The following is a 27500-nucleotide window of genomic DNA, read 5'->3' as shown; positions in this document are numbered from 1 at the left end:
CTTGACACCAATATGCTTCTGCTAAACTAAGCAGGGAAATCATCTTAGACTTATTCTCCTCATGTTTTATAACTTTCACTATGTTTGAATATTGTGATGTCAGCAGATATGTATGTAGTCCTAAGACTGCAGATGTGTACATGTAATCAGTTTTAAGGAGGCCCATACTTCAGAACGGGCAATGTATAATCTTGGTATACAGTGACTTTTATAAATCATTTGATAAGCACACGACATTTTTTCTTTTTTGCTGTTAGAGTACCTTTTGGGGCCAGTCAGTCACCCCCAAACTGTATTGGAATAGGAAGAGCAAATTGGTTTGTAGCTTGGACTTTATTTCTAGATGTCAGGGCTATTTTCAGTATTAATTTTAGTCTTCTAAAATATTTATCACTGTTTTATTTGCATTTGTTCATGTTTTATTGTTGATCATTCAACATTTCCCAAATATTTATGCGCTCTTGCTCGTTTCTGTGTATCACATTCCTGTCCCAGACTGATATTTTATTGGCGCTGCAGCTTTCCTGTTTAAAGGTTGCTTTTGCACATTTATCAAGACCAAATGACATTCTTATATCATCTGAAAAAGTTTTAACTGCTTGTTCGCCTGGTGAACTATATAATTTTAAAACATCCACAAAAAGAAGATGACAAATCTTTACCCTTTGCTTTTTTGTGGGAGCCGTATTTTAACCATGACCTAATGCATTAAGTAGACAGCTTAATTGGGATAAGGACAAAACAGAAGCGCAGGTGTGACAAAGATTTACACTGGAATATTCCATTTGAAGTTTTATGCCAGAGATAATCAATTGTACTTTATCATGCCTTAGCTGCAAATTGGTTTGCCACTGCTTCATGGTCACTGTAATGCAGTTGATTAATGTAGGGTTAATCTTATATGAAGGGCTTCCACAGCCATTCTGTCCTTTACCTAGTCTTATCACTGAGGCTAGAGATAGCAATAAACTGGTATTGTCTTATCCTAGACCTTTCCAAGGCATTGGACACCGCCTCCCACCCTAAGCTCCTATCTAAACTATCAAATGTCAACCTCTTCTCCTCCACCATTCTCTGGTTCTCTAGCTATCTTAACAACGGACTACAATCTGTTAGGTGGCAAACTTCCTGCTGTCCTTTCCTATCTGTCCAAACAGGAGTCCCTCAAGGATCTATCTTAGGGCCTCTACTCTTTAATATCTGTACAAACAGTCTATGCTCTGCCTGGTGCACATCTTCACTGATTCAGTATGCGGACGATTCTACTCTTGTTACCTGCTCTGATAACCTCACTGACCTCCACACCCTCACTCATAGTTCGTTCAACTCCATTGAACACTGGTTGATTAACAGCCAGCTCATCCTTAACCCTAAAAAAAATAAATTACTTCTTTTCCTTACTAAATCTATGTCCAGGGTTGATGCCTTCTTCTGTATCTCTTTTCTGGGCAACACTATCATTCTTGCTGACTCCCATACCAACGTCCTAGGTATTACAATAGACAACTAACTAAAAGTTGACCTTCACATCCAACATTGCATCAAAAAGACAAATCAAAAACTTGGTCTACTATATATAAATAAAAATATCTGTCCATTGCCTCAAAGAACTTCTCTTGCCCAAGACTATCTCCTCCCCTGCCTGCTGTACTCATCCCCTATATTTACCTACCTCCAAGCCAATTTTATAGCCAAACTTGAACAAACTTACAACCAAATTGCTAGATTTGCCTGTAACCTCCCTTATAAATCTCACCACTGCCCAGCTCTTAAACAACTGCATTGGCTTGTATTCCCTCAACTACTCCAACTATTTCAGCTACAAGTGGCCCATTCACTAATTAACAAGTCCTCAGACTGTCCCTCTCTGTCCTGTCTTATATCCCTCCATATACCTACACGTCCTCTCCGTAGCTTAGAACAATTCCTACTCATTACTTATAAACCAAACAAAGCAATAGGCAGCTTGCTGTATAAAAGCTGAATATCCCATACTTGGAATAAACTTCCCAGTAATATGCATTCTATCAAATCTACCTTGCTCTTCAAAAAAGAACTAAAAAAAACTACCTTGCTAATTCACCTTCTCGCTCTTGCCACCACCCTACCTAACTCATATTCCCTTAATTTGGCCTAACATGCTTTCCTTTCCTTAAGAAATTGTAACAAATAATGTACAACCTCCCTGTCTCTTCTAAACAGGAGCATACTTTAATTCACTGTCTTTTTCTTCCAAAATAAACACATTTCCTGGTTCTCTTTCTTCTCTTTCTTTATTTTAAGACTCATTTTTATGCAAGTCTGTCTCTCTCTTTTTCTACCTCAATATTAATACTTTTTTTCTTTTTCTATCTATTCAAGCCAGCTAGTTACAGGTATTTTTCTGATTTATTTGCTATGCTATGATAAAAACAATTGTTGCTTGATCTGTTGTATACAACATATTTTACTCTATATTCCGTGCTTTCTTCATTTTGCATCTGTCCATTTGTATATTGTATGCACTGCATTCATGTCTTCATTATTATTTCTTGTATAGTTAATATATTATACTTTTTTTGTGGAGCTTTTCTCCTCGGGTTGCCACTGAAAATGGGTCATTGGCCCAGTTGGACTAATCCGGTCAACAAAAGACAAATTAAATAAATAAGTAAATGTGGGATGCTGTCAGATGCATTTTTATAATCTGTCCATACCATACTAAGATTCTTCCCTGTTTTACAAATCTACATAATGACTTTAACAACAAATTATTCTTTGTTCCATATGACTTTGACTTTCTTTTGTTACTCTTTTATTCTAGTAATTGTTTTTAGGATATCTTGTGAGTTAACTCTTAAGGAGGAGTATTGTTTTTCTTGTTAACCAGGTTGGTGTCTGTTTGGGGTGAACATATAAATAGTTGCTACTTTGTGCTAAATCTTCATGTTAATGTGTTAAGACTTTTAGCCAGAAGTTAGGTACTGTATCTGGGCCTGGAGTTTTCCAGTTAGGAGCTTTTCTTAATTTTATTTCAGTTTCTATGGCCATTACTTCATCCCATTTCATATCCTATACATTTGAACTTCTTACTCTGCACTTTTTCTATCCATTCAGCATCTTTGTAGTGTTCCACAGGATCTTTGTAGATATATCTCCAAAATGTGTCTTATTTCTTCAATTTTTTTTTTTTTTTTTTTGTGGTGATGTTTCTGTTCCTTTTGCCTGGCCTGAATTTGTCCATTAACAGACTTAAGAAGAAAAATAAGTAAAGTCATGGGCTTTCAGAACTGCCATATAGCTGAAACACCTGATGTCCTTAAGGGTCATCTGCATATATCCCGTTAGTCTCTTTTACAAGATGTTTTAAGGAATCGCACAGTGAAAACTCTAGCTTGGGTAGGAATTTTTTATTTTTTTACTAATTGGTGTGGTTGTATGTCCTGTAGTTGTTTCCCAGTTCTATATAAAACTTTTTTGGGTCATCAATTAATTGCTTATTTTGTACTTTCCCTATATACTTAGCTGGATAGCTTATAAGTTTTTCTGCTTGGGCTGATACCTTTAGTTTATTATGCACAGTAGTGTACGATAGATCCTGGTCTGTTCTGATACTATGACTTACTTTTATCATGTTCTTCTTTCTGAGTTTGTTGATGGTCATTGTGTTTCACTGTTGCAGTCATTACCATTGGGTTATCCTGCTGGAAGGCTACCCGCAGTCGGCTTGAGTTCCAAAGTCTAGGTCCTGTGTTGGTTGCTGTCACCTCTTCCCTGACGTCAGGGCGCCAGGGGTATAAAATATCTAGCAGACGCCATTTTCTTCGGTCTTTCTTGCCGCGCGGTGCCCGAAGCAAAAGCAGTTTGCAAGTGCCAGTCGGCTGACTCCTGAGATTTTCAAATTTGAATTTCAGAACCAAAGCCTTCATTAAAGCTAAGTACCCCATTGGGGAAACTGTTTTCCTGCTCCAGACCGATGTCAGAAAAAGTTAATACTTGTATTTCTTGTGGGAAGCAAATGCCTCAAGGATTTTCATTCTTAATGTATTCCTTGCCTAGGCCCTGACCACGACGTTGCTAGTTGTCAGTTTTGTGCTAGATTTAGCCAACACACTATTAAGCGTCGGTACGATTTTGCATTTCATTATTTTGGCAGAAGATTCAATTATATAATGCCGTCGGAACAGCCGACTACCGGAGTTTATAAAAAGTGCAAAGAAAAAGAAAAGGACAGGCATCCGAGGTCCAAAACCGACGACAATGCTTCTATTAGGCCTGTCGCTGGTTCACCAGTTCTCAGTGAGGTGCTTTCGCAGCCCCTGACGCCCGCTACCTCAGAACCACAGGCCACTTCTGACTCCCACGTGGAGCCAACTAGGCCACTGGAAACTCAAGGTATTGGACACTCGGAAATTATTCCCTCAGATGGGTCCATAGCCGCTGAGCAGGCATCTGCTTCTGAGGGTGTTTTCAGATCTACGCAATTGTATGTAAAACCAACTTCAGTAACAAAGGCAAAGACTAAAGCACCTCTAAAGACAAAGAAACAAGTACAGCATTCTCCTGGACAGACCTCCATGCCTAAAAAACAGATGCTTAAAATAGCCGAAGACCTAATTACTTTGATCAGGGGTACCCCTCCCCCTCCTGATAAGAGGCCTAGGCAAGAGATAGAATATGAATCTTCTGATCAGGTTTCCATTTCCTCCGATTCCTCTTCTGTACAGGAATATTCCCTTCCTCCCTATGAGGATTCTGATGCTTAAGAATCTATCCCTTCAGCTTCTCCTCCTGAGGATTTCTCTTTTGGAGAGTCCCTGCACACCATGAGGGAGCATTTCCACTGGGAAAGCCAGGGTTACTCAGAATCCAAGAAAAGGCTCAGAGACTTTCTTTTATTACCTCAGCACAGGCCCCTTGCTATTCCTCCTGTTTTAGACATTGTAGATTGTATATTTTCAGAGTCTGGTCTGTCTCCTGACTCTTTACCACCAGCTCCTGTTAAGCCTGACCGATACTACAGGGTGCCTGATTCACATAAATTTCTTTACAAAAATCCTGCTGCTGACCCAGAAACTATTTCTCAGGGTCCCAAGGAGATCAAGTTTTCCACTGCAAAAAACCCTATTGCCTCTGATAGGGATTCAAGGGCCCTGGGCAGATGGGGAAAAAAGATTTATACTTCTGCTACCTTGGCTGTAAGAGCTTTAAATTGTCAGTTTCATATGCTTAAATATCAGCAATATCTTATGTCACTGCTTAAACAAAAATGTTGGCAAATTCAGAATGTGCAGAAAATAAAGAAATGCAGGATTTATTGCATGCAGCTGAACAAGTGGGAAAGCATACTTTGCAATGTGGTTTTGATTCTCTAGAGGCCTCCTGCAGGGCTGCAGTTACAGGTTCTGTCATTAGGAGACATGCTTGGTTAAAAGAACAGAATCTGCCTGATCATGTTAAAGCAAAATTATTAGATGCTCCATTACAACATGATACCTTGTTTGGTGTTAAAGCAGAAGAGGTGTTGAAGAAAATGGAGGAGAAAGCTAAGTCTATGCAAACAGTGAAGGATTTCTTACAGGTACAATCTCCCAGATTTAGCAGGAACTAGCCTGCAAACAATTGGTCCTTTCCAGTGTCAGACAGACCACAAAGAGGCAGATACAGATGCCCCAGAGGCAGATCACAGCCCCAAGGCTCATACAGGCCTAAACAATGGGGTGCTTCTACCTCCAAAAGTGGAGAGGAAAAAAATCACAGCCATACAGGAAACAGTCTCAATGACTTTCCCTTGCCAGCACCAAGCACTTTTCTCACAAAATTGGCACATGGTCACCCAGGACAAATGGGTCTTAAATATCGTATCTCAAGGTTACAGGTTCCACTTTCACACCCTTTCAAGACCAAATGGTATGCCAAACCTACCACCAATGAGCAGAGGCACAAAAACAAGTTTAATCTCTCATGGACATGAGAGCCATTCAGCAAGTACCAGAGCAAGAGCAGGGACAAGGATTTTACTCAAGACTATTCTTGGTACCTAGAAAGGACAAAGCCTGGAGACCAATACTGGACCTGTCTATCCTAAGCACATTTTTGGAAATTCCAAAATTCAAAATGTTAACTCTGCAGCAGCTTCTGCCCATGCTGGGCAAGAAGACTTGGCTTGTGACTTTAGACCTAAAAGAGGCATACCTGCATGTCCCAATCAGACAATCATGCAGAAGATACCTCAGATTTATAGCTGGTTCAATGCACTACCAATTCTCTGCACAGCCCTTTGGCTTATCTACTGCGCCCAAGGTCTTCACAAAATGCCTGGCACCAGTAATTGCATTTTGCAGACAAAGAGGAATACATATCTATCCTTACTTGGACGACTGCGTTATTCAAGAAGAGAACAAGGACATTCTACTACTGCATCTGGCATTTGTAAAAAGATTACTAACAGGTCTAGGGTACACAGTAAACGAAAAGAAATCAAACCTTGTACCCTCTCAAGAGATAATATTCCTGGGTGCAAGCTTAAATACAACTGCCCAGATGGCTTATCTCACGCCAGACAAGCACAGACAACTGACTACTTATTTCAAAATGTTGGCAACAAAGACCCCGTTATCTGCAAGAAAAATTCTGCAGGCTTTGGGTTCATGGCATCCTGCATACTACTAATTCCATATGCAAGACTGCATATGAGGAAACTTCATTGGTATCTAAAAAGTGGTTGGACTCAACATTGCCACAGCCTGGAAACAATAATTACCCTCATTCCCTGCCTGCAACAGGAGTTTCAATGGTGGGCAAAAGCCTGTCACCTCAACACGGGACAGCCATTCGCCTTACCCACAGCCAGGCAGACATTGACAACAGATGCAAGAGATTATGCCTGGGGGGCCCGTATGGCAGGAAGATGTATTCAGGGCACATGGTCTACAATTCAAATGCATCTACATATCAATCAAAAAGAGATGCTAGCTGTTCAGAATGCCCTGACAGCCTTCAAGAACATAATTCATCCAGGACAACTACTGATAAAAACGGACAATATTACAGTCATGTGGTACATAAACAAGCAGGGGGGCACACATTCCTACCCCCTCTGCAGACTAGCCATGAACTTGTGGGAAACGGCATTGACCTACCAAGTACATCTGCAAGCACAATTCCTGCCAGGAAGGATAAATGCTCTGGCAGACAAACTAAGCAGAAACCTAATGGATCCCCACGAGTGGAAACTGGATCCACAAGTATTCAGCATGATAACAAGGAAATGGGGATGCCCGGACATAGACCTATTTGCCTCTCCTCACAACTGCCAATTACAGAGATTCTGCACAAGGAATTATCATAAGCAAGCATGGAAAGTGGATGCTCTGTCCTTCAGCTGGAAAAACCTAACAGTATATGCTTTCCCTCCTCTGCCTGTCCTCCCCAAGGTACTCCTCAAGGTCAGACAAGAGAAGCCAAAAATTATACTGATTGCCCCAGACTGACCCCTCCAGCACTGGTACCCAATCCTAAAGAGCTTGTCTCAATGCCCAGCTTGGACATTACCTCAAATTCCACACTTATTTCTCCAACAGGACAGTATGGTACTGCACAGACAACTCAGGACCTTAAACCTGGCAGCATGGCATATAATGTAGCCATTCAAGACGCACCTCTCTCTAAAGCAGTGATGGATGTTATTTTGGAGGCCAGGAGGCCTAGCACCAGAAAATCTTATGCAGAAAAATGGAAGAGCTTCTGTGCTTGGAACCAGGCACAAGGTATTGACACAACTGCTCCAAATATTCCTCAGATTTTGCAATACTTAACTGAGATGCTGGATAAAGGCCTTTCTTTTTCGTCAATTAAAATTCATGCCTCTGCTATTTCAGCTCATTACAGTACAGAACTACCTATTTTTTCTTATCCATTACTAAGACAATTCCTCAGAGGGGTCAAAAACATAAGACCTCCAAGGAGAGCACCAGTGCCTGCATGGGACCTCAACTATGTCTTGGAAAAACTCACACTGCCTCCGTTTGAGCCAGCCTCTACAGCTGATATAAAGTTCCTGTCCTGGAAAACAGCTCTGCTCCTAGCTATTACCTCCGCTAGATGAGTCTCAGAGTTACAGGTACTCATGGCTATGGAACCTTTTATCATTTTCCATCCGGACAGGGTTTCTTTAAGGACAAACCCTATATTTCTGCCTAAGGTCGTGTCCAGTGTGGCCCTTAACCAAACAATTAATTTGTCTACTTTTTACCCAAACCCACAGAATAAGGGTGAGAGACTTCTGCATTCTTTGGACATTCACAGGCAGCTACGCTTTTACTTGGACAGAACTAAAGCTTTCAGAAAAACTGAACAACTTCTAGTGGCATATGCTGCAGCATCACAAGGGAATCCTATCTCAAAACAGAATATTTCAAAGTGGATAGGCCACTGCATTCATTTCTGCTATTCACACTATGGCAAATCGGTGCCTAAGGGCATTAGGCCACACTCAACCAGAGCAGCAGCCACTTCAGCAACCTTCCTCAGTGGAGTACCAACCAAAGACATCTTCGAGGCTGCAACTTGGAGCTCAGTGCATACTTTTACAAAGCACTATCACTTACCACTCTACTCTAAATCCAGGGCAGGCTTTGCCACTGCAGTTCTGCAGGGCCTGATAGCCTCTCCTAATTCTATTTAGCACCAGCCTCCCAACCTTAGCGTTGGGATTCAACCCAATGGTAATGACTGCAACAGTGAAACACGATGAACATAGTACAGTTGTGTACCTACCATAAATGTAGATGTTCGAGTGTATTCACTGTTGCAGTCCAAGTTACCCTCCCACCATCCCCCTTTTTCTTGCTGGAACTTATCTGTACTTCTCTATTCTATACAACCTATGTGGTGTAGTTGCTTGTAGATGAAGGACAAGTTATTTTTTGGGTATGCATGCTTATTGGCATTATTTAGCCTACCATTTTAGGGGCACCTGACATCTGGGGCAAGAAAAACTGACGGAAATGGCGTCGGCTGCATCTTTTATACCCCTGGCGCCCTGACGTCAGGGAAGAGGCGACAGCAACCGACACCGGACCTAGACTTTGGAACTCAAGCCGATTGCAGGTAGCCTGCCAGCAGGATAACCCAATGGTAATGACTGCAACAGTGAATACACTCGAACATCTACATTTATGGTAGGTACACAACTGTACTATCTGTTCCTTCTTTTGTACTCTTCTAACAGTGACACTTCTTTTCTTAATTGCTTTGTACTTTTCTCTGTTAGTTATTTCCATGATGGCATTTGATTTCTTCCTTTACTGCCCCGTGTTTTTGTGGCAAGATTTTGTTATCAGTTTGGCTGCACAGTAATTACTTGTCTTGATTCCCGTGTTCATTTGTTTTATCAAACTTTAACATTTTGGGTCTTAGTGACTTTCTGTAATCTATTTCTTTCATTGATCTTAATATGTGTAACCTTCTGTATTAAATCAAAGAAGCTCATTCCTTAGATCATTTTTTTCTAAACTAAGGGCACATTGTTTATTTTCCATTTCCTTTGGGCATTCTACAGAAAGTTCCGGAATATCTTCCTGTGACATATTCTCTTCAGCTTCATCCTGTGTCATCCATTGCTGTTTCATATGGGAACTCACTGGCCTATCACTCCACAACATTGACTGTGTCAAGAGTTATCACAGTTTCCTATTACTTCTCTTGCCATGCAGCTCCAACTGAACTTTTGTGCTGGTTTCCTGCTGAAGGTTCCAAAGCATCTTCATATGGCAACTGATCAGGTGCTTCCTGCTTCAGTGGTTTTTCCTTAATTTGGGGACCCGTTGTTCTATCATGGTGTGATGTTATCAGATTTAGATTTTCTACACTAAATCCTTCCCTTTGCAGATAATCCATAACTTCAGTTTCTTTCTCTTTAACTTCTCCATCATTAACCCTCTTTTCTACTTGTCCCCCTTTGTTTTTTTGTTTTTCGTATTGTAAATTTTTCCATACCCAGATGCCTTTGCCTGTATTTCTTTTCAAACAGCTTTGGTGTTGCTTTTTGTATTGATTAGATTTGCTTTTTTCTTTGCATAAGTACTGCACTATATTAAATCTCTTTTTCTTTCTCATGTCCGTATTTCTTCTTTAGATGTCTCCCGCTCCTTCTTACTTGGGGGACTCGTTCCATCATGCTGTGACATAACCTGACTTTATACACTAAATCTTTCACTTTGCAGGACTTCACCTTCTAATTGTTTAACTTCTACTTTACTAATCTTATTTTTTGTATTGTGAAATTTTCCATATCTGGGTGTCTTTGCCTGTATTTTTCTTTGAATATCTTTGGAGCTGTTTTTTTCTATTGATTAATTTGGCTTTCTCCTTTGCACAGATATTGCACCACGTCAGATCTCTCACTCTGTTCCATGTCTATGTTTCTTTTTTATACCTTCCAAAAAACTCTAGATTTTGTTCTTTATATTTTTGCACTTACTCAGTCGCTTCTTTTTCCAAAAAGTCCAAGGTTTCTTGCTCTGTATAATGTTTTTCATGAATCTGTTGTATTAATGGACATAGATTTGCATATGAAGCTTTTCACCATTTTTCTTGTATAAGCATTTTTTCATTTTTCTTTCATTTAATTTCTGTCTTAATCTTATTGTATATCTTCTGTCCAGAAATTCTGGGCTTCTTGTATAATAGTATCAACATAATTTCTTTCTTACCTTCAGTAGCCCACTCTGTCATCTTTGTGGCTGTTTTTTGGCCTCTCAGTTTTTGTGTTTTTTTGTGGACTACCACTACTACCTTCTACTGTGTGTGTGTGTGTGTGTGTGTGTGGTGGGGGGGGGGGGGGCAACCTCCCCCTGAGCTTGGCCTAACCCCATTATAGAAATATTTCCATGTCTTGAGAATTCTGCACTGTCATTTTTTCCGGTCCTCACACTTTTTTTATCTCGGGACTTGTGCACCCAGCTTTCTTTTTTATTTTTTAACCTACTTCTGCCCGTGATATATGTGGTATGAAATACAGTCTATATGTCAGCGTCATCTTGGTGAGAGTTTGTAAAAACAAGTCGACCTCGTGAGGGTACTCACCAGGACTTGAGAATGAATTCAGTTCCGGCAGTACTACTCTCCTTTGCTTGCTGATTTTATCACCTTTCCATTCGGGCCATTCTCTCCTGTGTTTGTACTGTGCATCTTCAAATGCTGCCCTATTATTCTTTTATCTCAGTCTCATTTAAAATGTGGTGCTCACTTGAACTTTTTTGAGGTTACCCTTATGGTACTTATATTTTTGTCATATTTTCATCTTTGCTATCCTCTTTGAATGTTGAGTTCTTTTAGTTTCTTTATATGTGACTTCTAGTTTGGACCATATACATCACACGCAGATGTTCTGTCTCATTCCAGTTTTACTGCTCCTGTACCTGGACTGGCTCTTAAACCTGGTCAATGAAGGCACATACAGGACAGACTGCTGTGTGGTCTCTTTCTGTAAATGGTGATCATTGTGCAGGTATGTTATCCATTTCAAAAGTGATGACAATGGCATGTCCTACTCAGAAATATTTTGCAATGGTTATAGTTGTTTTGGGCCCAGTATGTAATTGTTTATACTTGATATAGGTATCATTAATGGTTACCTGTGTGTGTTGTACATCAGTGTGGCATAAATGTAAAATTTCTGTCCATGTTCTAGATCTCAATCTAGTTTTGTGGACATTGTATTTCCATCCTGCTGTATGCAGACTGTATGTTATCTTACTACATTTTCTTTTGCTGGAGTCTTCTTCCCAGGTTACCACTAATAAGGTCATCAGCCATGCTGTTAACCCCACCAGTAAACTAGAATAAGGGAGTACATCAGTAAGTGGTTGCATACTCAGGACACTCATCAGCAAGGAACTGTACAGTTGAAAATAAACTACCACAAGCTTTGTGACCTAGGAGTAAGCTGTGTAAGTAAGGGGTGAGGGAAGAACCCTTTGCATGGGGACAGGATTCCTCACCTTCTTCACTCATGGCTGTAGAGTTTTATTTTTTTGATCAGTTAATGGAATGGGACATAGCCAAGCATCTCATTTTCATCAGCCATAATCTGTATAGTATATGCAGTCTCCAGGTGTAAAGCTGAGACATCAGCAAAGCATCTTGTTGAACAGTTTTAATTTATTTAACTAGATAATCAAACTGATGCAATGGACACCAATTTTAGTAATGACTTTGGCCACAGGGTCAAGCCTAAATGTAATATTTGTATGGATAGGTTTAAGAAGCTAATCATATTTTTTGTTATGTGGGAGGAAACTGAACAGCACAGCGAAAGTGAATGCAGGAGAGGCAAGAAGATGCAGACTCCACACAGGCAGTAACTGAGTTCAGGAGTGAACCCCCTGAACTTGGAACTGTTAAGGTAGAAACTTTCAGTGCTGAACATCCGTGCTGCTTACACCTATGTAGTGTCCATGAGTGTTGCCCCGAATCATTAATGGAATTCAGAAATCTCAGAAGCTGGAGTGCATTGAAGGAGGATGGTCACAGATAGTACTTGACTTGCGTTTCTGTGTCTCAGTCCTCAGTCCCCTTGGCTGATTACAGGTTTGCTACTTTGATCACATCTGTGACATGAAGAAGGTCGCATCACAATGTGAAACTCCATATCCTTTGACAAAGTCTACATGTTTTCTAGTAGAGGACGTTTTGCTTGTTTGTTTCACTTTTACCACGTTCACTAGTGCACCATCACCAAATTATGTTATTAGCCCTAGTGGTCTGCCTTCTTGGTTTTCTAACAATTGCTTTTGTGTTCTTATTTGAATTCCATGTTATCTGTCACCTTTCAGCCAGTAGTAGCAGGTAGTAGAAACATGCTGACACATGAATCTTATAAATGTAACTGCACAGAAAATGTTGATATTTTTTCTGTATGGTTTGAGGTTTTAAATTTTGCCTTCCTTTGCACCGTGAGCTCTTTGGTGGAGCATGAATGTTTTTGACCTTTCCACAGTATAACCAGTTCTCCGAGCACCACTGCACACATTGTACTCAGCTGACACAGTGAAAAGGAAGGATTTGTTTTGTTGTTGTTTTATGCTTTAAGAGTGAATAGTTTTTCTTTGACATTCCAGCAGTTATTTCACTTCCTTCGGGGACATGAGCCTGTGCATTAGACCTTCTCTGCTGCCCGCCTAGCTGTTGAAGAGCGAGTCTTAATAGCTGGGAATGTGCATATGTCGTTAATGTTCAATTGTAATGTGACTGATGGAGAAATTTATATCTGTGGTATGTTTTCGAGTATTTGGAGAGAGAGAACCAGTTGTAAAGTATTATCACAGGACAGTACCAGAATATGTTGTAGACTGAGCTTCTGATGCATCAGACACAGAATAAGCTCGTCTGGTTTGTCTTGGGCGAGGGTGAAAAAATGGAGGGGGGTGCACTGTTCATGGATTGTGACCCTTGGTGGAGAAGCATTTCTTTTTTTAAGGAAGTTAAATTGAATTTTGACTTATGAGGAGGCCTGTAAGTAGTAGTATTATATGGTCATATTAGAAAAGATAGTCTGCCTCTTAATGCTTGAGTAATATGGAGATGTACGTGTGTTAGACAGTTTTCATTCATTTATTTCCTTCTGTTTGTCTTTTGTTTGACCACAAATACATTTTCTGATGTTAGAGGTCCCTTTCGCCTCATCAGGATGCCCTCTTTAAGGAAGACTCAAACTACATAGAACTTTACAACAGTGGACGCACAAAGCAGTTGTAACCAACAGATTGACAGTAGACATTAAGTGTGAGTGCCATTAAGAAAACAATTTTTAGTAGAAGGTTGCAGTTAAGCACTGAGGAAACAGTTTGCCTGCTCAGCACAGTTAAGTATTTTAGGAGAATTGGCAAAATAGTTGGTGCCAATAAATCTGTACTCTGGGAACAGAAAGAATTGAACATGCATCACGGAAACCGAAGTATCCAAATAATCACAGAGCATACATACAAAGAGCAGGGAACATCCACGGAAAGAAATGTTTGACAATGGCAATGAACAATCAAGCCTTGTTGCAGCTCATTGACACAAAATTCAACTTATCAGTGTCCATATTTTTAAAGTGGCACTTTTTTGAAATGTGATTTGCTGTAAAATGACCAGCCTTTTTTTTCCCAAGATTATTTCAGTGGTCTATGTTGAAAGAGTGAAAAAAAAGCTATATTGTAACCCCCTCCCCACTGTATTGTTGGAATGTAAACAAGTTTTTCTTGGTAAGAAGTTAGAAAGTGAGCCATAATTAGTCCTGATAAATAATCATGCACATTATAACGCCATTCTCAAAAACAGAGGAATGGAGCAGATTCTGTAATTTATGCTTTTGTGTTAATTTAATGTAGAAAAGCCCACAGACCAAGTGAATTGATGTGTACTGAACTGATGTATACAGTGCATTGTCCGTGAGTGAAAAGCTGATCACACTGTTAGGAATACAGGTTCAGGTGTAAGGGGGATGAAAAACAGCTTCTGTTTTGCTTTCTTTTCCTCATAGGGTAAGTATTTCTTTTTGTCACAAAATCTAGGGTGTTCAGTAATTCTGACCCCCCCCCCCCCCCCCGGCCCGAGAAACTGGTTTACATCAGTTGCAGTTGCTTTAGAAAGGAGAACATTTGGTGATGTGCTCACTGTACTGTACTACCGTTGTACGCATGGCAAGAGAGGTCCTCAAGAGAAAAACAAATTCTTCTCATCACAGTACCTGTAGCAGTGAGGGCCTCCATGCCTAAGAGTGATCAGATGAGTCTGGTATAAGATGCGGTATTGACAGATCTCTCAATACATGTTTAAAAAAAAAAAAAAAAAAAAAAAAAGTGAATGCTGTCACCCTTATATGAGCCAATGACCTTGCACTGTTAGACGGAGTACTTTCAACACAATGGGACTCTCCATTTCCTGTATTCACTGGTCCTTTTCTAATGCCTTCATTATGGTGATGGGCCTTCCAGTTGTTTGAAAATCTGAACCAGCTTAGGAAGGAGCATACTTGGTTGGTCTAGTATAATTGCATCACAGCATTGTCTTAATTGACTGTTTAGCTGCACTGAGCAAAATGTTATACTATCCCAATTCAAACCTCGGTAATATTGTATTGTTACCCTGTAGAAATGTAGTTGTTTCCCATGCAGTGACTGAAAATTTTAAAAATGTTGCAGCTTTCTGATGCTCAGTAATCCAAAGTCTGCAGCCCGGGTTGAGTTATTCACATAGATCTGTATTGTCAAATGCTTTCCTAACATGGCTTTGCTGCCTGGATTGTGCTATTCTTTTACAGTTAGTGTCAAATGCTTTACTAACATGAAGTTTGCCTGCACGATTGTTTTATTCATATACATCTGCAGTGTTGAATTCTTTGCTATCATGTCTTTGGTGCCTGGATTGTTTACTTCTCGTATATCCCCAGCATAGGATACTTGTGTTAGCATAGGTCTGCAGTGTAGAATGCTTGACTAACATGCAGTTGTTGTTCACATAGATATATAGCAGTGAGTATTACAAATTGTGGCCTGTAGTGTGGGCTGTGGCATTTACATGACTGCACTGCCACTAAAATTGCTGTGCTGCACATTCTGTGTTACTGTTGTAGTTCTGCAGTGTGCCTGCAGAGTGGAGTGGTTATTAACATAGATCCACAGGTTGTGTTAATTTAATGCTGCTTGTGTTATTTGTATGTATTTGTAGACTCATCTTTGTCATGAATTAAAATCTGTAGCCTGGACTGTTTCTGACATGGATTTGTAGCCTCATTTCTCATCACTGTATAATTTTTACTTTATTTGTCTCAGGGACGACTTCAACATCCAGGTCCTTCATGCTTTTGTGGAGCTACATGAGTTTACAGATCTCAATTTGGTCCAAGCCTTGCGGTAAGTTTTCACACACTAAAAGCTAAATTGTATGGTGTAGCCCAAAACAAGGGTTAATGTCCATTCGTGTAACCCTATTGTGCTCAGGAGGCACAAGCCATGGATATATGTTTTCATATAGCTGTAGTACTGCCATTTTTGTTTTTATGTCAAGCAAGCATCTGTACATTTTTTGGAAGTGTACTACAATTTAGCCAGCTCTACTTTTGTTCTTGTGTTGTGTTTGTAATATTTTCCTTAGGGATATGACTGAATGTTTCATTCACTACTGCACTTTCTACATGGATTTTGAGCAGGTTTTTTAAGGGAAGATTTTTAAAGTAATGAGGTAATATGCCACAGTGGTTTGTAAATATCACATGCAGGATGGATTCTGGTTCTTGTTGGAGACAGAAATGCTTCATTTAATATTCCTGAATATATTTGGAAAGAAGGTCTTGGGTAGTTGGTAGGGATGTAGTCTAGGAGGCTATTAGAGAACTTACTCTAAATTCCCAGTGCCCCGAAGCATTCCGGTTAGGTGACTTGCCGAAGACCACAGAGTTGGCAAATGAAGATGGAAAGGTTCCAACCCTGCATGCACCCTTGGCACATGAAACAGCTCCTTTAATAGCTTATGTGAAAACAGAAACCTTGGAAAATGGCATGTAAAGGTGTCAATTTGGGCAATAAAATTCTATTACTCACTAGTTTACACTACCTTGATGTCAGCAAAGAAGACTTCTGTAAAACACAAGAGAAAATCAGCTAGAAAACAAGAAGAACAATCTCTAGTGGTGAAGAGCCAAACGGCTGTCTAACAAAAATAAGTTAGGCTTTTGTACAGGAGATGGCTTGCCTTCAAGTAATCTGAAGGAAAAAAAATATATAACATTAAATGAAAACAGGCAGGAGAGAATAAAAGAAACTTTTAATGTATTGTTCAGATGAGCTGGTAAAACTGCATAAATCAGAGGCTGAAATGAAGGAAAGATGGGCTAAATATAAGGCTTCTCAAGAAGATCTTCTACAAAAATAGTAGAGTTAGGCTATACCAGAGAAACTGTGGAATAGCTTCAGTGTTATGAAAGCACAAATAAGCGACTGGACTGGTATTCCACAGCAGGATTTGCTAGCTGAAAGCAATCATGACCTATATTAGTAAAGATACAGTCATGCCAGCAGAAGGAACTCCTGAAAAAAACTGTGGCAAAGGGGAAAAATATTAAATAATTAGGGATATCAGAGTGCTTGTAGAATGATTATTCACTGTATACCAGGCAGAAGAGAAATAAGTTTATCCCTGCAATCAGGAGATGCCTTTTTATGTGACATAACTTACAAGTAAAGGTGTGGCATCCAGATCCAGGGAAATTATAGTCCCGCTGTACTCTGCCCTCTTTAGATCAATAATCGAATACAGTGTGTCATTTGGCATGCACTTGACTAGGCACTTTTACGGCAGCTGGAGCAACCACAGAGGTTCCTCACAAAGAAAATACAGGGTGTAAACAACATGTCCTATGCTGATAGACTGAAATCCCCATCCCTTTACTCTTGTCTTCTACTGACTATTAAGGGGTAACCTATGCCTGACCTACGAGGCACTCACAAATTCAGTCCTAATAGAGCAAGTCAAACAGCACAGGGGTCAATCGATCTAGAGATACAAACTTAGTCAGTGAATCAAACTAAACATGCTGGGGAGACGGATATTTGTCTCAGAGATTGCCCCTTCTTTGGAACAGACTTCCTATTGACGTTAAGCAGAGCCCTTCCCTGGCCCTCTTCAAATGCAGTTTGGATCAAAGGATGGGGAATCACAAATTCACATCTGGGAAAGTGCCTGTCCCTTATGGACAGGGGCAGTCTGTATGATACTCAAGACATAGGCACAATTCCATGCCATCCTCTTGCCTCTAGGGACCATATATTGTGTAAAATTGGGTTATATTGGCTGGGCTTGTAAGAGCTCCTAAGCCGTTAGCTTAGTGATCTCCTATGAACCATATAATGTCAAGATGCAGATTGAAGGGGATTCTCCTTCTCGTTCTTCTGACAATAACAAAGTCCATGGATAGAACTTGCTAGCAAAACCTTTTCGTTGCTCCAAAGGAAAATGATTGAACAGTAGGAAAAAAAGCCAAGGAGTGGACTAGAAAACTCTTTAGTTCCTTAGATTTTAACTAAACAGGTGAGTGGTACAGATGATGAGGAAGAAGACCAGCAGTAATGTAAAAGTAGGACATATATGGAAGAATTGTAAAGTGTAATTTCCAGTGAATGCAGTTTGTACATGAAAATGGTGGGTGTGCAACAAGTGGCTAAAAAAAAGACTGGAAATTTGTTGACTGTTAAACTGGCAAGAGGAATCTAAAGCAAATTTCTCGCTGTTATTTAATGTTTAGAAGCCCAGTGAAGGTTTAAGTATTAAAAATGTTTATTCTTAGTAAAATGTGTGTGATAAATGTTTTGAAGTAAACTATGTTATGTTGTAAAGTAGTTCTGTATAGTATGCAGATGTATTTTGAATGTGAAAGGGTCTCATCATTGACTGCTGTTCATGCTAGTGATATTTAAGTATTAAAATTGTTTGTACTGTAACAATATAAAGGCTGGGTATAAGCAATATACTGGTGTAATCTTGGGCTGTTGGGGGAAGAAATAAAAGTTTACTGATTATATTATATGAGTATGAAATATAATAATTTCCACTGTTTTTATAGTGGTGGAAGTATAGATTCATGTTCTTAATTTATTAATTGCAGACAAGGAATTTTTTTCTAAGCAAACTGGTTAGAAAATGGAAAACATTAAACATGGTAATTTTTTCCATTATTTTAAAGAACTATCTCAGTTGGAGATAGTAAGCCTGTAGTTGCAGGCAGTTAATCAGGAAATGACTGAAGAATGGGCTGTGAGGCATTTTATAAGAAGCATCGTGAGTAGTATTTTTAAAGGGGAACTGGCAAGCTGTTCAGTGAAAATAGGTGAAAGTTTGATACTGAGAGAAGTAAATATCTTTGCTGGTAGTCACATCTCTTGCAGCCTTGTACTTGTATGATCATGCACAGTTCAGTTTATTCATTCATGGGTAGAAGGTGCATTTATTTCTCGGGACTTAAATCTGGAAGAGAAATAGTTAGGTGTAGGACAGATGTCGTCTTTACCATGATGAACACAGACACTAACAAAAACTTTGAACATGATTAAACATAACTTTAGAATAGATAAAGTGTATGGGTATAGCTGACTGTTTGAGCAGCTGCCTGTATATGGAGGGGAAACATCCATTTTTTTGCAAATTGTATTTGCTGCGAGTTAAAAGGGAATTTTTTTCAAAACATATTTAGTTTTTTATTTTGCATGTATTTTTATTGAAGCAAAAAGTGTGGGTAAACTGTTGCATGGGGTCAAATGGGGATAAAACTCAACAGCTGCTTACAAAGTCAGCCTGCCAAGCATTAATGTGTGCATGAAAGTTGAAACTTATATGCAAAATAACTGTCATGCCAAATTTATTTATTTATTTATTTAACATTTGTTGACCGGGAATGTCCGACTAGGTTCCACAGAGCCTGTTTTCAGCGGAGGCCCGGGGAGAAATGCTCCAGATGCAGGGGACTTAAATCTGGGAGTCCTGTTGAGTCTTCCTGGCTACAGAGAACTGAAAAAAAGCTACTGCTTTCCTGATTAAGTATCCTGCTGTTTTTTTATATTTGTTTTACCTTCTACTGCTTACCTAGAGCAAGCTTTAACTGTTTTCATAGTTGTTTACTGCATTTTTTATTATCTGCACTTAAAAGTACATTTTAGTCGAAATTAGTCTAATTCAAGTCGAAAAGTGTTTGCTGTTTAATTTAATTGTTTGGCTGCCCACTAAAGTGTGCTAGCCTGTACTACTGACTTATTGCCTTTTCTGCATTTCTGTGTGTTTCTATTTAAAAACAAAAAAATATTCCTTGTTTTCCTGCCTCTCCTAAACTAGTTAGACCAATTTACAGGCCTTGCTGTATCCTGGGCTGTGTTGTAGTTCCTGTGTTGTCCATTGCCTTACTTGGATAGAAGGAAGTTTCTTAGCTCACCAGTGGGAGTGGGGAGCCTTGAATAGCCTACCTGTCCTTGAGGGAAGTGACCTCAGCACAAGAAGCTGTAGTAATTGGTCATTTTGCACCATTTCTAGCTCTTTTGAAGTTCCCTGGTTAAAATCTGCCTCTGGCATTTTTTAAAGCCATATTGCTCAGACACAGCTCCACGTGGTCCTGTTGAGTCTTCCTGGCTACAGAGAACTGAAAAAAGTGACTGCTTTCCTGATTAAGTATCCTGCTGTTTTTTATATTTGTTTTACCTTCTACTGCTTACCTAGAGCAAGCTTTAACTGTTTTCATAGTTATTTACTGCATTTTTTATTATCTGCACTTAAAAGTACATTTTAGTCGAAATTAGTCTAATTCAAGTCGAAAAGTGTTTGTTTGCTGTTTAATTTAATTGTTTGGCTGCCCACTAAAGTGTGCTAGCCTGTACTACTGACTTATTGCCTTTTCTGCATTTAGCGCGGAGTTGCCACTAGAGCACCATCGGGCAGCGCCGGTTAAACTATTTCTGGCTCCGTAATTTATGCTCTTCATTTTTTCCCTTAGAACTGCTCTACTTGTAATCTAAACAGTCTATTCTCTATCTGTAAAGCTCAGCACTTGTTCCTAAAGCATTTTTAGTCAGGTAAAGCACTTCTATATTATACAAAGTACTTCACTAGCTTAAACCCCCCTTGAGTACCCACTTCCCTATAGGTCCTTTCTGACTCAGTTACACAGCAAACTTTTTCATTTCTTCTAGCATGTCAAAGGGTCAGTTGCTAGCATCCTCTCCTGCTCAGCTGGTGAATCTGGGAATATTGAGGCAATGTTACAATTGCCTCATGTACACAGACAACCCTCTCCTCCTCCCACAAAACACAAATACATGCGAGAGATGCAACTATATAGCCAAACTGGAGGCTGAGCTCTCTCAACTCAGGACTGGCAAAACCAGACAGGAGGAGAAGGTAACCACACACACCATAAACCCAGTCTCGCATAGAACTATCACAACTACAAATCAAACACATAAACACACAAAGACATACTCGGAGGCACTGATCAAAAATCTACCAAAACAGCAGAGGCCTCCAAAGCAGACACCCAAACAACTGCCACCTCATGACATAACACAAGCAACACATAGATCACAAAGTCAGTGTGCAAATCAGTCACAGCCCTTAAGGCCAAACACAATGCCAGACACACTTGTCATGGGTGACTCCATAGTCAGACACACTGACGTCCCACTCACCAGACTGAACAAGGAGAGGGTCACAGTAAGCTGCCTGTCGGGCGCTAGAATCCGCCACATAACACAAGCACTCAGGTCACTCCACAGCAAGTACAAGTATGACTCAGTCATTGTCCATGCCGGTGTGAATGACCTGAGACGTACCTCCCTGGACTACATGAAAAGAGACATAAAGGAGCTCTCAGATTATGTAGCCCAGGCTGGTATGACCCTGACCCTGAGCAGTATCCTACCTTCACCAAGAATGATGCCACAATACAGAGACAAAATTATCAGTTTTAATAATTGGCTTAATTTCTGGTGTCATTCTAAGGGGATCCAATGTCTGTCTGCCTGGAATGACATGCTTGACAAGCCACTCTGCTTCGCAAGGGACGGCTTGCACCTGTCACCCCTGGGTTTCCGGATATTGGCAAAGGCTCTTGCCACCCCCATAGTGCCTTTTTTAGACCAGGCTCAAATTCTAAACCCACCGCCCTAGAAAACAATAATGGAAAAAAACTAAGGGTAATGCTGCTCAATGCCAGAAGTCTAAATCTCAAGATGCACGCCCTCGAAGCCCTCCTCAGTATGGAGAACATCGATGTCTGTGCTGTGACTGAAACCTGGTTCAAGGCTCCTGAGAGCACCCCGGCACTATCAGGTTTTACCTCATATCATGCGTTCCGGCCCCAAAACCCGGACCGTACCACAAAAGGAGGGGCTGTATCCATATTCATCAAGGATACCCACACCTCCAGGCTGGTGGCAACTCACGAAGCATCAGAGACCATTCAGGTGCAATTAACCATAGGCAAAACTGCTCTACAGTTTGTAGCATGTTACAGGCCACCCTCTCAAACTCAGGAACCCCACACAGCCTTCCTGAAGACACTGGAGAGTATAAATGTCTCTCCAAACGCCATCATATTGGGTGACTTCAACTACCCAAACATAGACTGGGAACATTACTCAAGCCCCAATACCCTAGCCCAAAGGTTCCTGGAGTTCATAAACTCAAATGCTATGGAACAACTTGTCACCATTCCCACAAGAGGTGAAAATATACTAGACCTGATCATCACAAACATGGGAACAAAGTGCTCCACACCAGAAGTATATCCCTCATTGGTGAGATCAGACCATAAACTAATCTCACTGGAGATCCACATCCCGCCCCCACCCCCAACTAAAAAGACCACAGTGAAGAACTTCTCAAAAGCCAACTTCACACTTCTTAAGACTGGTGTGGTATCCTTCAAGGCCCCTGAGCCATTGGAAACCACAACCCACGCTGCTGAATCCCTTACAAATGCTTTCTACGAGCACCTCCAGGATTGCATGGATCAAGCAATCCCAAATAAAATCAAGACCCTTTCCACCAAAGGCAAGCGCGCGATCTGGTGGACCCCAGCCATAAACAAACTTTACAGCAAGAGGAGAAAGCTACTACAAGATAGAGCAAAATCCCTAAAAGGGAAGACATCTCTGATCAATACTAGTAAAAAAACTACGATCACTCATAAAATCATCCAAGGCCAACTTTGAGAGAAAAATCGCCAAGGACTCAAAAGACAATCATAAGGCCTTCTTTAGCTATGTTAGAAATCTGGGTGGAAACTCCCAGATATGCTCAGAATTAGTCCAAAATGATACAAAAATCACTGAACCCACAGACATTGCAAACATACTGGCAGACGGGTTCAGTGCAAATTCTCCCTCCCTCCCCAAAAGGAGAAATATCTATCCCAGCAGAGTGTAGCCTCCCAATCATCTCAAATGCCCAGGTGAGAGCTGCTCTCTCTAAAGCTAAAAACACAGCATCAATGGGACCGGATGGTGTCCCTGGCTGTGTGCTACACGAACTCAATGAGGAACTAAACCCACACATAAGGCTGCTGTTTAATCTTAGCCTTACCACAGGATACGTACCCAAAGAGTGGCGACGGCAACTGTGGTTCCACTCCACAAAGGCGGTGCTTCTACGGACCCTGGTAATTACTGCCCCATAAGCTTAACAAGCCTGGTCTGCAAAGCTATGGAGAGGATCATAATGGAACTCATAAATAAAGACATAGGGGACCTACAGACATTGGATCCTACCCAATTCGGCTTTGTCAAGGGCAGATCATGCCTCTTGAACTTGGTCGACTTTTTTGAAACCGTCACCAAGGCCCTTGATGAGGGTAAGGCAGTTCACACAGCCTACCTTGACCTTGCAAAAGCTTTCGACACAATACCCCACTCGGGTATCATAGAAAAGCTCACCAGCTTAAATGTAAACCCATATGTCACAAGATGGGTTGCAAACTGGCTCAAGGACAGAACCCACAGGGTTAGAGTTGCTGGTGCCATGTCAGACTCCAAGCCGGTCACAAGCGGTGTCCCACAGGGCTCAGTCCTGGGCCCCCTCTTGTTCGGCATCTACTTTTCAGAAGTGCAGGCAAACATAGGAGGATTGTGGCTGACAAAGTTTGCAGATGACTGCAAACTGGGCCATAGTTGAAAATCCATCAGACACAGATATCCTTCAGGAGGTCTCATAGAAATGGATAACTGGTGCCAGAGCCATGGCCTTAAGCTAAACGCCAAAAATGTATAGTCATACCCTTTGGTAAAAACAAGGTAACCCCAAGTTACCACATAGGTGGCAGTCCATTAAGCACAGAAGAGGTTATCAGGGACCTGGGGACCCAAGTTGACAGTAACCTTTTTTTGACACTCACATTGCCAAAGTGGTTAGGAGGACCTTCTACATTGCCCACCTGATTATGAAGGGATTCACATCCAGATCAAGGGAGGTCATTGTTCCCCTGTACTCTTCACTTATCAGACCAATGATTGAGTACAATGCCCCATTCGGAATGTATCTTACCCGACACCTGCAGCAATTGGAAAGACCCCAAAAGTTCCTCACCAAAAGGATAAAGGGGCTCAAAAATATGCCATATGCTGCACGACTAAAGAAACTCCAGCTCTATTCAGTCGCATACCGTCTGCTCAGAGGTGACCTGTGCCTGACATACAAGGCCATGTCCAACCCAGAATTAATGGACATGCTCCACCTCAAAAAATCCAAATCCACCAGAGCCACAAGAGCAAGAGACTTAAACCTCAACACGGATATAAATAGGACGTGCTGGAGGGACAGATTCATCACCCAGAGACTCCCTATGCTGTTGAACAGAATCCCGGTCCATATGAGACAGAGCACCTCACTGGCTGTGTTCAAGAGGAATCTTGACCAGTGGATGGGAGATCGTAGGTTTACCCCGGGGATCATCTCTGTATCACTGCTGGACAGAGGCACGGCAAACTAATGGGTATAGTATTCTTCAACCTAAGGGGTGGTGAAAGCCACACAACTCTGGCTAGGCTTATAAATGCCTTAGGGCAGATAGCCTAGTATGAACCTATGAACCTATGTCTTTGGAAATATCTGAAATATCAAATATCTGAAAGTAATAGAATGACTGCCTTATCCAGTTTGTCAGAGAATGTCAGTGGCATTGCAGCCGTAAACAAAGGTCACCAATTTTTATTAAGAATTGTGTGGTATAAATAGTGTTACAGGCCACACATTTAGATAGCAATTTGGATGTAAATGTGGCAAAGAAAGGACTTCAGAATGGATATCAGGAACAGAGGCAAAGGAGGTAAATATAATGATTGCAGAGCTCTGATAGTAATAGAAGAAAAGAAGACATTTTATTAGATTTGTGTTACTTTAGGAAAACTGTCAGGAAAGGAGGATTGCACTGTCCTGTATGTATTCCCCCTAGAACTACTCCTATGGAACTTAAGAAAATTTGTCAAAAAGTAATTCATTTTTAGCAGGGAAAATTATTTATGGCTGGGGGACTTGAATGTGATGTGGAATAGCATGGATATATCATCAAGACCTTGAAGGGAAAATACAATAAAAAGAGGATAGATTTCTGAAGGAGTATGAGAATATTTGGAATAGATGATATGAATTTACTATCAGAATCTCCGACACACTTTGTGTATTATTCCCCAAGGTGCAAAAGCTGGACTAGACTGGATAGAAGTTACATTTCAGTGGAACATGGGTATTTAATTGAAAGCTTTGAAACCCATCCAATAGTTATTTCATATAATGTACCAATAAAGACTAAGATAAAAATGCAGAGCACCAAAGTAAAAATGAGGAACTGGCATTTTCCTTTTTTGTTAAAATGAGAGGAATTTAAGTAAAAATGATTTGAGAGTTACTAAGTAAATAAGCATTTCCTCAGAATGGCTGTCTAGATAATGGGATAAAATGGAAATGGAGTTTAAAATATGTATAGAAGTACGAGAGGAGATGCAGGAAAGAAGTAATAGGAATTATTTAAAGGAGTCGTCAAAGGTAAAAGTATTGCAGAAGGAAGGAAATCTCACAGAGCTAGAGAATGACCATTTGCTAATTGCTAAAGGAAAATAAGGATTCATTTGAATTGTATGCATGAGTATAGAAAGATTGCTGTTAATCAAGTATTTTGAAAACCACTCCAGACCACAAAAACTCTTGGCACAATAGCTTGGGTCACAGAAAGAAAGTGTTGCCAAACTGAGGGAGCCTGTTACGGAAAAACTAAGCAGAAATTGTTTTGGTGTTATTTGGGGAATTCTCTACAAGATTCCATAAATCTGAGGAATGGGAAAACAAAGTCAAGGCACAAATGTAAATATTTATTGAAGAATTAACTGTGCCAAGTCTAGAGGAAGGTGAGTCTCAATAATTAATTGCTAAGATGGGAAGGGATGCAATAAAAATGATGTACAGTCAATCACCAGGGAAGTCTCCAGGAGCAAATGGTATTCCTGTGGAAGACTGGATATTAGGAGGGTTGAAAGTGGTAAAGATTTTAACAATATTTTAAAAGTAGGAACAATACCAACATTTTGGAAGAAAATTGCAGTGCCTGTATTACCGGAGAGGGTAAAGTGTTTATATCTGTACTAGCTAAGGGAGTGGCAAAGGTGTTGCCAAAATTGATGGATATGGATCACTGTGGTTTTGTGGATGGGGAGGCATGCATTTGACAACATTAGTAGAACAATGATAATCCAGATGGAAGCGAAGCGAGTGTAAAAAAAAAAAAAAAAAAAAAAAAAGATTCTTTTGTTTGTTGGTCTTCATGCAGAGAAGGCATCCAGTAGACAGCTTGGATATTGAGAAAAATTGTAATATTTGTATTCCCCGATAGGATGTATGAAGAGTCAGAGGCAAGAATTGAGGTGGGTGGTTTCTCCTATGAGAAGATATGTTTGCACAGAGGAATCCGTCAAGGATTTCCTGTTTCACCTTTATCGTTTGCTTTATACTGGAGTCATGTGCAAAGTAAATAAGGAACACACTAATTCAGGGATATAACTGGTATGATAATAAAGAAACATTAGTTTTATTCACATATGATATTATTCTGTACTTGATGATAAATCCAGAAAAGGACATCTCAGTGTTATGGAACATTTTGAGAATTTCAGATCTTTTTCAGGATATAAAATAAAGTAAAATAAAGTAAGATAAAATGAAGACTATGGATAAATGATGTACCTACTATGAACTGGTTCAAAATTTACAATATCTGTGGAAACAAGATTAGATTAGATTTATTTGTTTATTGCTTTTGTTTACCAGGAAAGTCTGACTGGGCACAAGTCCCATTTTCAGCACAGGCCCTTGGAGAAATGCTTCATTTTACAGAATGAGTAGAAGGCAGTTATACAAGATTTACGTAATAAATATACATAGATAACTAATGATTTAACAGTTGATAGAAAAACAATAAATGTACCTACATAGAATAGTAAATGTACATAAATGGAATCTTAAGTGAACATAGAGAGTTATAAATGAACATGCATAGAATTGTATTGATAATGACAGTTAATAAAAACATGACAGATGAAAAACACAGTAAAATAATAGCTAATGTCAAAATTATAAGTGCATAGTTACTTTCAAATAGAATCAGCTGAAAATAGATATTGAGAAGGAAACAATAAAGTACTTATAGGATAAAGATAGTTATAGATTATGAAGCAGTATTGAGACAGTCCAGGTAAAACGGAGCTAGTGATAGCAGAGGAGAGGCATAGATGATGGTCATAGTTGGAGATCGTGAAAAAGTAGTTGCATTGTGGCCAGTTAAATAAGAGTGGTGACCGTAAGGGTTTGGAGATTATCCAAGAATATCACATTGTACAGAGCTAGCAACTGGGTAGATAGGACTTTAGTTGCATTTTAAATGATTTTTAGGGAGTGCTCTCATTGTATTGCTAGTGGGATGAAGTTCAGGATTTACTGAGGTGGTGTGAGAG

At 40.1% G+C, this 27500-nt stretch overlaps 1 protein-coding gene across 4 annotated transcripts in view; it reads left to right on the top strand.

Annotated features, from left to right (window-relative positions):
- The window catches only part of LOC122790289 (cytohesin-1), a 1634771-nt gene that overhangs the window by 1304891 nt on the left and 302380 nt on the right, over positions 1-27500 (top strand). For all 4 annotated transcript variants that reach the window (XM_044057794.1, XM_044057800.1, XM_044057818.1 and 1 more), the window contains one exon: positions 15801-15881. In XM_044057794.1, the coding sequence (XP_043913729.1) occupies positions 15801-15881 (81 nt within the window). The remainder of the gene's footprint in view (positions 1-15800; positions 15882-27500) is intronic.

This window comes from Protopterus annectens, chromosome 1.part2, assembly GCF_019279795.1.
Source record: "Protopterus annectens isolate FY-2018-M chromosome 1.part2, PAN1.0, whole genome shotgun sequence".
Taxonomy (NCBI): Eukaryota; Metazoa; Chordata; order Ceratodontiformes; family Protopteridae; genus Protopterus; species Protopterus annectens.
The sequence above is the reverse complement of the archived record's forward strand: the minus strand, read 5'-3'. Positions and strand labels throughout refer to the sequence as shown.